The sequence below is a fragment of the Lampetra planeri genome, unplaced genomic scaffold (assembly GCF_965212315.1).
Source record: "Lampetra planeri unplaced genomic scaffold, kcLamPlan1.2.h2 scaffold_254, whole genome shotgun sequence".
Classification (NCBI taxonomy): Eukaryota; Metazoa; Chordata; class Hyperoartia; order Petromyzontiformes; family Petromyzontidae; genus Lampetra; species Lampetra planeri.
In genome coordinates this window covers 42353-55153 of record NW_027615082.1, presented here as the reverse complement: position 1 = coordinate 55153, position 12801 = coordinate 42353, and the positions used below count along the sequence as shown (strand labels likewise).

The 12801-nt window shown below is 55.8% G+C and overlaps 1 protein-coding gene across 1 annotated transcript in view; it reads left to right on the top strand.

Moving 5' to 3' along the window:
• The first annotated feature begins 2130 nt into the window (after positions 1-2130).
• Positions 2131-12801, top strand: part of PTCD3 (pentatricopeptide repeat domain 3) — a 49224-nt gene continuing 38553 nt past the window's right edge. The window contains exons 1-8 of the mRNA XM_078623441.1: positions 2131-2238; positions 5507-5562; positions 5845-5887; positions 6161-6206; positions 6826-6894; positions 10006-10110; positions 10731-10854; positions 11487-11596. Coding sequence (XP_078479567.1) covers positions 2162-2238; positions 5507-5562; positions 5845-5887; positions 6161-6206; positions 6826-6894; positions 10006-10110; positions 10731-10854; positions 11487-11596 — 630 coding nt within the window. The 5' untranslated portion in view covers positions 2131-2161. The remainder of the gene's footprint in view (positions 2239-5506; positions 5563-5844; positions 5888-6160; positions 6207-6825; positions 6895-10005; positions 10111-10730; positions 10855-11486; positions 11597-12801) is intronic.

Genomic DNA, 12801 nt, shown 5'->3' with positions numbered 1-12801 from the left:
CCACACCACCACCACCTCACCACCACCACACCACCACCTCACCACCACCACCACCTCACCAACACCACCACCACCTCACCACCACCACCTCACCACCACCACCTCACCGCCACCACCACCTCACCACCTCACCACCACCACACCACCACCACACCACCACCTCACCACCACCACCACCTCACCACCACCACCACCTCACCACCACCACCTCACCACCACCTCACCACCACCTCACCACCACCACCTCACCACCACCACCACCACCTCACCACCACCTCACTACCACCACCTCACCACCACCACCTCACCACCACCACCACCTCACCACCACCTCACCACCACCTCACCACCACCACCTCACCACCACCACCACCTCACCTCATCACCACCACCTCACCACCACCACCTCACCACCTCACCACCACCACCTCACCACCACCACCTCACCACCACCACCTCACCACCACCTCACCACCACCACCTCACCACCACCTCACCACCACCACCACATCACCACCACCACCACCTCACCACCACCACCACCACCTCACCACCACCACCTCACCACCACCACCTCACCACCACACCACCACCACCTCACCACCACCACCACCACCTCACCACCACCACCACCTCACCACCACCACCACCTCACCACCACACCACCACCACCACACCACCACCACCACACCACCACCACCACCACCTCACCACCACCACCACCTCACCACCACCACCACATCACCACCACCACCACCACCTCACCACCACCACCACCTCACCACCACCACCACCTCACCACCACCACCTCACCACCACCACCTCACCACCACCACCTCACCACCACCACCACCTCACCACCACCACCACCTCACCACCACCACCACCTCACCACCACCACCACCTCACCACCACCACCACCTCACCACCACCACCACCACCTCACCACAACCACCACCTCACCACCACCACCACCTCACCACCACCACCACCTCACCACCACCACCTCCCTCTGCTGTTCGCCGCGCAATGTCCACGAAGGTTGCCCCTAGCAACGCGAGCCCACGCGTTTTAAAATTAACTTCGTAAAAACTTTTTTAAAAAATGTTTAACATGTTTTATATTTAGTTTGTTGTATCCGCTACCTACGAAGCGACCTCGGTGATAATTGTAAGACAACAACAACAATAATAATTGTAATGATAATTATATTATTATTTTTATTATTATTAAACTTCACGCGGAAGTGACGTTGGGTCAGGGAGTTTGAGCGGTCTGAGTTGCGGGGTGGGTCAGACCAAGTGCACCTAGCCTGGCACAGGCGCCCAATCAAAAGTAACTTAAGCCAATATAAACTCGGCTCTTTGTCTCCACAAATATAACCAAATGCTTCTTCTTGGTTCTTTCGGTAAAGTCACGTAGAAGGGAAATAATAAAATAATAAAAATAAAACAATAAAATATTATTCTATTTTACTATATTATATTATCCCCGCTCACGACCACCTGCACCGGTCCTGGGCCTCCCCTAGGTCGACTCAGCCTCAAACGAGTACCTGGTGCGTTGATGTATAAACATTGCCACAGTGCTGGACTTCATAGTTGCTGCTCGCTAACTGCACTTGCCCCAACAGTCTCTTAAGGTTATATGGGGGATCTTTGTCTTCGTTATTGGCAGTGTTAATCATGGGGGGCGGGTAGCTCCTTTTAAATAAAAAAAATTTTACATAAACATTTGTCCATTAACAGGGCACGGCGTTTGTTGTTTACATTTGAGCTAATTAAGCATGTTTTACTCAAAACAATTGCTTTATTTTTATTATCAACATGAAAAATTGTGATTTTTAAAGTTTCTTTCACGGAAGTGACGTCACTTTATGAGGTCACGCCGGAAGTCGAGAAGCGCCCCCCCCCCCCCTGGTAAGATGGCGGCGGCACGTCAGAAATCTAGACAGGAAGTGACGCGTCCGCATGTGGATGGACGATTGCCCGAAACGTCGCCTATTATTTATATATTTATTTATTTTGAACGCCACGCACAGTGTCATTGTGTTGCGTTTCCTTCTCTCCCTCCGTGTTTTATCGACGATGCACCGCGGCAATGCATGACAGCCGGAAGTTACGTCACGAAATCGTTCCCGCCCTCCTCCCCCCTTAGTAAGATGGCGGCGCACGTGAGCAGGCTGGGGCCGCAGAGACACGCGCTGCTCAGGGTCGCGCAGAGGAGCAGGGAGAACGGGTAACCATGACGACAGCCAGTAACCATGACGACAGCCAGTAACCACGACGACAGCCAGTAACCTTGACGACAGCCAGTAACCACGACGACGACAACAGCGTTCACACGCACGCTCGCAATACGGCAACCCATCACCACCACGTGATCACAGCCACTGCAACCACAACTACCGCACAACAATCTACATACAACGACCAACAACAATCAACAGCATTGACAACAATCACGATAATCATACAGCAACCCCCCACTACCACCACCACCACCACGAGGTACAGCCACGTGATCACAGCCACCACCAACCGGCACCATCGTTACTACAAGTACTGTAATGTACAGCAACCATAATACAACAACAACAATCAACAGCATCAATTCATTATAACTCTACAGCAAAGCATGCCACCGCGGGATACAGCCACAACCACGAGATCACAACCACAAGAGCCGCAAACACCGCATCCACTACCACAACAACTAACACCAACCACTCCTACAACAACAACAACAACATCATTACTCTACGGTTGTACAATAAACTAACAATCACCACAGCAACAATCAGACTTGGGGCTCTGGGTTGAGCCTCCAGTTGGACAACAGACTGGACGGATAATAGAGTTCGGGTTCTGGTCTGCGCTAGAGTCTAGGGTCCGGTTTAAGGTTAGCGTTACAGTTGTATCGGAGTGCGGGTTTCGGGTTCTTAGTTATGGTTAAGGACCCGATGCTAACGGTGCTTGTGTCTCCCTGTCCCCGTGTCTCCCTGTCCCCGTGTCTCCCTGTCCCCGTGTCTCCCTGTCTCCCTGTCCCCGTGTCTCCCTGTCTCCCTGTCCCCGTGTTTCCCTGTCTCACTGTCTCCCTGTCCCCGTGTCTCCCTGTCCCCGTGTCTCCCTATCCCCGTGTCTCCCTGTCCCCGTGTCTCCCTGTCCCCGTGTCTCCCTATCCCCGTGTCTCCCTGTCCCCGTGTCTCCCTGTCCCCGTGTCTCCCTGTCCCCGTGTCTCCCTGTCTCCCTGTCCCCGTGTCTCCCTGTCCCCGTGTCTCCCTGTCCCCGTGTCTCCCTATCCCCGTGTCTCCCTGTCCCCGTGTCTCCCTGTCCCCGTGTCTCCCTATCCCCGTGTCTCCCTGTCCCCGTGTCTCCCTGTCCCCGTGTCTCCCTGTCCCCGTGTCTCCCTGTCCCCGTGTCTCCCTATCCCCGTGTCTCCCTGTCCCCGTGTCTCCCTGTCCCCGTGTCTCCCTGTCCCCGTGTCTCCCTGTCCCCGTGTCTCCCTATCCCCGTGTCTCCCTGTCCCCGTGTCTCCCTGTCCCCGTGTCTCCCTGTCCCCGTGTCTCCCTGTCTCCCTGTCCCCGTGTCTCCCTGTCCCCGTGTCTCCCTGTCCCCGTGTCTCCCTGTCCCCGTGTCTCCCTGTCTCCCTGTCCCCGTGTCTCCCTGTCCCCGTGTTTCCCTGTCTCCCTGTCTCCCTGTCCCCGTGTCTCCCTGTCCCCGTGTCTCCCTATCCCCGTGTCTCCCTGTCTCCCTGTCCCCGTGTCTCCCTATCCCCGTGTCTCCCTGTCCTTGTGTCTCTCTGTCTCCCTGTCTCCCTGTCCCCGTGTCTCCCTGTCCCCGTGTCTCCCTGTCCCCGTGTCTCCCTGTCCCCCTGTCTCCCTGTCCCCGTGTCTCCCTGTCCCCGTGTCTCCCTGTCCCCGTGTCTCCCTGTCCCCGTGTCTCTCTGTCTCCCTGTCCCCGTGTCTCCCTGTCCCCGTGTCTCCCTGTCCCCGTGTCTCCCTGTCTCCCTGTCCCCGTGTCTCCCTGTCCCCCTGTCTCCCTGTCCCCGTGTCTCCCTGTCCCCGTGTCTCCCTGTCCCCGTGTCTCCCTGTCCCCGTGTCTCCCTGTCCCCGTGTCTCCCTGTCTCCCTGTCTCCCTGTCCCCGTGTCTCCCTGTCCCCGTGTCTCCCTGTCCCCGTGTCTCCCTGTCCCCGTGTCTCCCTATCCCCGTGTCTCCCTGTCCCCGTGTTTCCCTGTCTCCCTGTCCCCGTGTCTCCCTGTCCCCGTGTCTCCCTGTCCCCGTGTCTCCCTGTCCCCGTGTCTCCCTATCCCCGTGTCTCCCTGTCCCCGTGTTTCCCTGTCTCCCTGTCTCCCTGTCCCCGTGTCTCTCTGTCCCCGTGTCTCCCTGTCTCCCTGTCCCCGTGTCTCCCTGTCCCCGTGTCTCCCTGTCCCCGTGTCTCCCTGTCCCCCTGTCCCCGTGTCTCCCTGTCTCCCTGTCCCCGTGTCTCCCTGTCTCCCTGTCCCCGTGTCTCCCTGTCTCCGTGTCTCCCTGTCCCCGTGTCTCCCTGTCCCCGTGTCTCCCTGTCCCCGTGTCTCCCTGTCCCCGTGTCCCTGTCCCCGTGTCTCCCTGTCTCCCTGTCCCCGTGTCTCCCTGTCCCCGTGTCTCCCTGTCTCCCTGTCCCCGTGTCCCTGTCCCCGTGTCTCCCTGTCTCCCTGTCCCCGTGTCCCTGTCCCCGTGTCTCCCTGTCTCCCTGTGCCCGTGTCTCCTTGTCCCCGTGTCTCCCTGTCTCCCTGTCTCCCTGTCTCCCTGTCCCCGTGTCTCCCTGTCCCCGTGTCTCCCTGTCCCCGTGTCTCCCTGTCCCCGTGTCTCCCTGTCTCCTTGTCCCCGTGTCTCCCTGTCCCCGTGTCTCCCTGTCCCCGTGTCTCCCTGTCTCCCTGTCCCCGTGTCTCCCTGTCCCCGTGTCTCCCTGTCCCCGTGTCTCCCTGTCTCCCTGTCCCCGTGTCTCCCTGTCCCCGTGTCTCCCTGTCCCCGTGTCTCCCTGTCTCCCTGTCCCCGTGTCTCCCTGTCCCCGTGTCTCTCTGTCCCCGTGTCTCCCTGTCTCCCTGTCCCCGTGTCTCCCTGTCCCCGTGTCTCCCTGTCCCCGTGTCTCCCTGTCTCCCTGTCCCCGTGTCTCCCTGTCTCCCTGTCTCCCTGTCCCCGTGTCTCCCTGTCTCCCTGTCCCCGTGTCTCCCTGTCTCCCTGTCTCCCTGTCCCCGTGTCTCCCTGTCCCCGTGTCTCCCTGTCCCCGTGTCTCCCTGTCCCCGTGTCTCCCTGTCTCCCTGTCTCCCTGTCCCCGTGTCTCCCTGTCCCGTGTCTCCCTGTCCCCGTGTCTCCCTGTCTCCCTGTCCCCGTGTCTCCCTGTCCCCGTGTCTCCCTGTCCCCGTGTCTCCCTGTCCCCGTGTCTCCCTGTCCCCGTGTCTCCCTGTCTCCCTGTCCCCGTGTCTCCCTGTCCCCGTGTCTCCCTGTCCCCGTGTCTCCGTGAGCAGCTTCTGCACGAGCATCGCCCGTGCCCAGCAGCAGGTGGCAGCAGAGACGCGATCAGGTGACGTTGGCCATGTCCCCAAGATGATGATGGTGGTGGTGATGGTGGCAGTGGTTGGTGATGGTGCCAGTGGTTGGTCGTGGTGATGGTGCCAGTGGTTGGTCGTGGTGATTGATGATGGCAGTAGATGTTGGTGGTGATTATGGCAGGGGTTGGTGGTGGTGATGGTCAAAAGTCTGTCAAGGCTATATGGGGCATCTTTGCTGTGCGTGTGGTCACGTAGCGGTGTGCGTGGTGGTAATGTGGGACGTGTGTTGGTGGTGTGTGCGCCCGTCTGCTCAGAGCCTCCCCAAGGTGGAATTGTCATTCCCCGACGGAAGACATGGTTTGTGCCACACGTCACGCACATATGTGTCACACACACACACACGGGTCACACACACGGACACACGCGTCGCACACGCGCGTCACACGCGTGCACACGTCACACACTCGCGTCACGTGCACACCTCTGCTGGTACTCCCGTTTATGTCACGTGGTTACCTGGCGCTGCGGCGTTAAGCGCAGTGACCGCCATTGCGATGTGATGCCACGGATGTTTCACGTGCCGCGACCCGTCACGTGATGAGTTGTCGCGTCGTGTTCCCTGTGATCCAGGGAGCGCACAGCCGTGCTGAGATGCCTTGCGCGCACCGTGGCTCCGGTAGGGTCTGCCACACCACCACCACCAACCCCACGATCGTCACACCTGCACACCCACTGACATTACACATCCCACCACCACCAAGCACCGAACGCAGATAACCATTTCGATTTAAAGCTTTCGTGACTGCAGGGATTCATCTTCTTGGTTCTTTCGGTAAAGTCACGTAGAAGGGAAGTAACAAAATAATAAAAATAAAACATAGTAAAATAATTCTCACGACGTTTCGGCCACAACGCAAACAGCCGTCTTCAGGTGAAGCTTCACACACACTGCTTGCGTTGTGGCCGAAACGTCGTGAGAATTATTTTAATATGTTTTATATTTATTATTGTATTACTTCCCTTCTACGTGACTTTACCGAAAGAACCAAGAAGCAGATAACCATGCTAATCGGAGGTGACCACTCACTGAGATTACACACACCCTCACCACCACCACTACCACCGCCCCTGCTCACCCACTGAAAATGTACACACCACCACCACCACCACACCTGCCCACCCATTGGCATTACACACACACACGCACACACACGTGCACGCGTGCGTACACCGTCCTGTATGTGCGCGCTGTCGAGATGTCTCCCTGGTTTTGTCGGTGTGCCGTCTCTGCCCAGGACCCAACTGCGTGGCACTACACCCTCCAGGACGACCGCTACCTCACCCCAATCAACATGGCCGAACAGGTAAGGTACCGTGGGCGAGTGAGTGTAACGTGTGTGTGTGACGTGTGTGTGTGTAACGTGTGTGTTTAACGTGTGTGTAACGTGTGTGTGTGACGTGTGTGTGTGTAACGTGTGTGTTTAACGTGTGTGTAACGTGTGTGTAACGTGTGTGTGTGTAACGTGTGTGTAACGTGTGTGTAACGTGTGTGTGTAACGTGTGTGTAACGTGTGTGTAACGTGTGTGTGTAACGTGTGTGTAACGTGTGTGTGTGTAGCGTGTGTGTGTAACGTGTGTGTGACGTGTGTGTGTGTAGCGTGTGTGTGTGACGTGTGTGTGTGACGTGTGTGTGTGTAACGTGTGTGTGTGACGTGTGTGTGTGTAACGTGTGTGTGTGTAACGTGTGTGTGTGTAGCGTGTGTGTGTAACGTGTGTGTGTGACGTGTGTGTGTGTAGCGTGTGTGTGTGTAACGTGTGTGTGTGTAGCGTGTGTGTGTAACGTGTGTGTGTGACGTGTGTGTGTGTAACGTGTGTGTGTGTAACGTGTGTGTAGCGTGTGTGTGTAACGTGTGTGTGTGTGTAGCGTGTGTGTGTAACGTGTGTGTGTGTAACGTGTGTGTAGCGTGTGTGTGTGACGTGTGTGTGTGTGTAGCGTGTGTGTAGCGTGTGTGTAGCGTGTGTGTAGCGTGTGTGTGTAACGTGTGTGTGTGACGTGTGTGTGTAACGTGTGTGTGTGTAGTGTGTGTAACGTGTGTGTAGCGTGTGTGTGTGTGTAACGTGTGTGTAGCGTGTGTGTGTAACGTGTGTGTGTGTAACGTGTGTGTGTGTAACGTGTGTGTGTAACGTGTGTGTAACGTGTGTGTAACGTGTGTGTGTGTGTAACGTGTGTGTAACGTGTGTGTAACGTGTGTGTAACGTGTGTGTAACGTGTGTGTAACGTGTGTGTGTGTAACGTGTGTGTAACGTGTGTGTAACGTGTGTGTAACGTGTGTGTGTGTAACGTGTGTGTAACGTGTGTGTAACGTGTGTGTAACGTGTGTGTGTAGCGTGTGTGTGTAGCGTGTGTGTGTAACGTGTGTGTAACGTGTGTGTGTGTGTAACGTGTGTGTAACGTGTGCGTGTGTGTAACGTGTGTGTAACGTGTGTGTAACGTGTGTGTGTGTAACGTGTGTGTAACGTGTGTGTGTGTAACGTGTGTGTAACGTGTGTGTGTAGCGTGTGTGTGTAGCGTGTGTGTGTGTAACGTGTGTGTAACGTGTGTGTAACGTGTGTGTAACGTGTGTGTGTGTGTAACGTGTGTGTAACGTGTGCGTGTGTGTAACGTGTGTGTAACGTGTGTGTAACGTGTGTGTGTGTGTAACGTGTGTGTGTGTGTGTGTAACGTGTGTGTGTGTGTGTAACGTGTGTGTAACGTGTGCGTGTGTGTAACGTGTGTGTAACGTGTGTGTAACGTGTGTGTGTAACGTGTGTGTGTGTAACGTGTGTGTGTGTGTAACGTGTGTGTAACGTGTGTGTGTGTAACGTGTGTGTAACGTGTGTGTGTGTGTGTAACGTGTGTGTAACGTGTGTGTGTGTGTAACGTGTGTGTAACGTGTGTGTGTGTGTGTAACGTGTGCGTGTGTGTAACGTGTGTGCGTGTGTGTAACGTGTGTGTGTGTGTAATGTGTGCGTGTGTGTAACGTGTGTGTGTGTGTAACGTGTGTGTGTAGCGTGTGTGTGTAACGTGTGTGTGTGTGTAACGTGTGTGTGTGTGTAACGTGTGTGTAACGTGTGTGTGTGTGTAACGTGTGTGTAATGTGTGTGTAACGTGTGTGTAACGTGTGTGTAACGTGTGTGTAACGTGTGTGTAACGTGTGTGTGTGTGTAACGTGTGTGTGTGTAACGTGTGTGTAACGTGTGTGTAACGTGTGTGTGTGTAACGTGTGTGTAACGTGTGTGTGTGTAACGTGTGTGTGTGTGTAACGTGTGTGTGTGTGTGTGTAACGTGTGTGTAACGTGTGTGTGTGTAACGTGTGTGTGTGTAACGTGTGTGTAACGTGTGTGTAACGTGTGTGTAACGTGTGTGTGTGTGTGACGTGTGTGTGTGTGTGTGTAACGTGTGTGTAACGTGTGTGTGTGTGTGTGTAACGTGTGTGTGTGTAACGTGTGTGTGTGTAACGTGTGTGTAACGTGTGTGTGTGTGTAACGTGTGTGTGTGTGTGTGTAACGTGTGTGTGTGTAACGTGTGTGTGTGTGTGTAACGTGTGTGTGTGTGTGTGTAACGTGTGTGTAACGTGTGTGTAACGTGTGTGTGTGTGTAACGTGTGTGTAACGTGTGTGTGTGTGTGTAACGTGTGTGTGTGTAACGTGTGTGTGTGTGTGTAACGTGTGTGTGTGTGTGTGTAACGTGTGTGTAACGTGTGTGTAACGTGTGTGTGTGTGTAACGTGTGTGTAACGTGTGTGTGTGTAACGTGTGTGTGTGTGTAACGTGTGTGTAACGTGTGTGTGTGTGTGTAACGTGTGTGTGTGTAACGTGTGTGTGTGTGTGTAACGTGTGTGTAACGTGTGTGTGTGTGTGTGTAACGTGTGTGTGTGTAACGTGTGTGTGTGTGTGTAACGTGTGTGTAACGTGTGTGTGTGTGTGTGTAACGTGTGTGTGTGTGTAACGTGTGTGTAACGTGTGTGTGTGTAACGTGTGTGTGTGTGTGTAACGTGTGTGTAACGTGTGTGTGTGTAACGTGTGTGTGTGTGTGTAACGTGTGTGTAACGTGTGTGTGTGTGTGTGTAACGTGTGTGTAACGTGTGTGTAACGTGTGTGTGTGTGTAACGTGTGTGTAACGTGTGTGTGTGTAACGTGTGTGTGTGTGTAACGTGTGTGTAACGTGTGTGTGTGTAACGTGTGTGTGTAACGTGTGTGTGTGTGTGTAACGTGTGTGTAACGTGTGTGTAACGTGTGTGTGTGTGTAACGTGTGTGTAACGTGTGTGTAACGTGTGTGTGTGTGTAACGTGTGTGTAACGTGTGTGTGTGTAACGTGTGTGTAACGTGTGTGTAACGTGTGTGTGTGTGTAACGTGTGTGTAACGTGTGGGTAACATGTGTGTAACATGTGTGTAACGTGTGTGTAATGTGTGTGTGTGCGTCGTGTGTTGACAGAAACTCTTTAAGCTGGCTCAGGTGTCGGGGAAGAATGCAGCGAAATACATCGTCAACAACTACCCTCACCTGTTCACCACGCAGCAGGCGGAGCCCCACATTGCAGTAGGACACCTCCTCACACCTCCTCACACCTCCTCACAGCTCCTCACACCTCCTCACACCTCCTCACACCTCCTCACACCTCCTCACAGCTCCTCACACCTCCTCACACCTCCTCACACCTCCTCACACCTCCTCACACCTCCTCACACCTCCTCACAGCTCCTCACAGCCGCTCACACCACAGCTGTCGCACCCGCACCTCATACTCGCCGACAGCACTTGCCCCAACAGCCTGTGTGGGCTACGCGGGGGATCTTTGTCCTTGCTCATAATCAACGTGTTTTGGGTTCAGATGGCGTTATTCATAAATGTGTCGTAACCCTCCACCACCCGACACGGCCAATCAGCAAAACAAAAGTGTCACGTTGACAAAAGACGAAATAGTTCACTGCTTTAGCCCACCGGTGTGTTGAAGCGTGAAACCACAGCATTTACAATTTTTTGAGTAGCACGACGTTTCGCTGGTAATTGCATCCAGCATCATCATCGGGCAATTCGCCAGAATGGTGAGGGGCTCTGCTCTGTCTCCCGGTCTTAACTAGAGCAGCAGCAGCAGCAGCAGCAGGTGACGGCATCATCAACTCATGAGGTGCAACGACTTGTGTCCGTGTGTGCGGCAGGGGTTCATGCCGCAGCAACTGCGTCCGCTGAGGGAGGGCGCCAGCGTAGAGGCGTTACAGGAGCTCATCGCGCTGCACCACGCGCAAGCTGCCACCCTCATGTACGACTCGCTGGTGCAGGCCGGTGAGTCGCCCCCGCTCGCTCACTCGCTCGCTCACTTGCTCACTCACCCACTCGCTCACCCGCTCGCTCACTCGCTCACTCGCTCGCTCACCCGCTCACCCGCTCGCTCGCTCACCCGCTCACTCACCCGCTCGCTCACTCGCTCGCTCACTTGCTCACTCACCCACTCGCTCACATGCTCACTGATTTCGCTCACTCGCCCACTCACTCGCTCACTGATTCACTCGCTGGCTCACTCGCCCGCTCACTCAGTGACCCACTACAGCCTCGTGCAGGCCAGTGAGTCGCTCGCTCACTCACTCACCTGCTCACTCACTCACTCACCTGCTCACTCACTCACTCACCTGCTCACTCACTCAGTGACCCACTACAGCCTCCTGCAGTCCATTGAGTCGCTCACTCACTTGCCCTCCCGCTCGCCCGTTCGCCCGCCCGCTCGCTCGCCCGCTCGCTCACCTGCCCACTCGCTCGCCCGCTCACTCGCCCGCCCGCTCGCTCGCTCGCTACAAGCACCAGCTGTAGTCTCGCGCAACAGTCCCGTGGCACGTGGCCGCTTGATGGTCCCAGCCGCTCAACTCGTTCGGTTGCCGCGGGCGCCCTGCGCGTGTGCGCCGCGTTGTTTGTCTGCTTAGGAACGGCCGTTCCCATGGAGACGGCCAACCGCCTGCTGGACCTGCTCTGTTTCTATGGCGACCGGGAGCCAGAGGGCAGCCCCACAATGCTGAAGGAAGAAGCTGCCGGGGTAAGGGGCGACACGGGGTCACGGGGTCACGGGGTCACGGGGACACGATCGGCAATATGGACACGGAGACAGGCTTGTTGGCAATGGGGATACGAAGACAGCAGGGACATGGAGACGGGGAGACACAGGGACACGGAGACACAGGGACATGGAGACACAGGGACACGGAGACACAGGGACATGGAGACACAGAGACATGGAGACACAGAGACATGGAGACGGGGAGACACAGGGACATGGAGACGGGGAGACATGGAGACACAGGGACATGGAGACGGGGAGACATGGAGACACAGGGACATGGAGACGGGGAGACATGGAGACACAGGGACATGGAGACGGGGAGACATGGAGACACAGGGACATGGAGACGGGGAGACATGGAGACACAGGGACATGGAGACACAGGGACACGGAGACACAGGGACATGGAGACACAGGGACATGGAGACACGGAGACATGGAGACACAGGGACATGGAGACACAGGGACATGGAGACGGGGAGACATGGAGACACAGGGACATGGAGACGGGGAGACATGGAGACACAGGGACATGGAGACACAGGGACATGGAGACACAGGGACACGGAGACACAGGGACATGGAGACACAGGGACATGGAGACACAGGGACATGGAGACACAGGGACATGGAGACACAGGGACATGGAGACACAGGGACATGGAGACACAGGGACATGGAGACGCAGGGACACGGAGACATGCAGACACAGGGACATGGAGACACAGGGACATGGAGACACAGGGACATGGAGACGGGGAGACATGGAGACACAGGGACATGGAGACACAGGGACATGGAGACACAGGGACACGGAGACACAGGGACACGGAGACACAGGGACATGGAGACACAGGGACATGGAGACACAGGGACATGGAGACACAGGGACATGGAGACACAGGGACATGGAGACACAGGGACATGGAGACACAGGGACATGGAGACACAGGGACATGGAGACACAGGGACATGGAGACGCAGGGACACGGAGACATGCAGACACAGGGACATGGAGACACAGGGACATGGAGACACAGGGACATGGAGACACAGGGACATGGAGACACAGGGACATGGAGACATGGAGACACAGGGACATGGAGACACAGGGACATGGAGACACAGGGACACGGAGACACAGGGACATGGAGACAGGGAGACATGGAGACACAGGGACA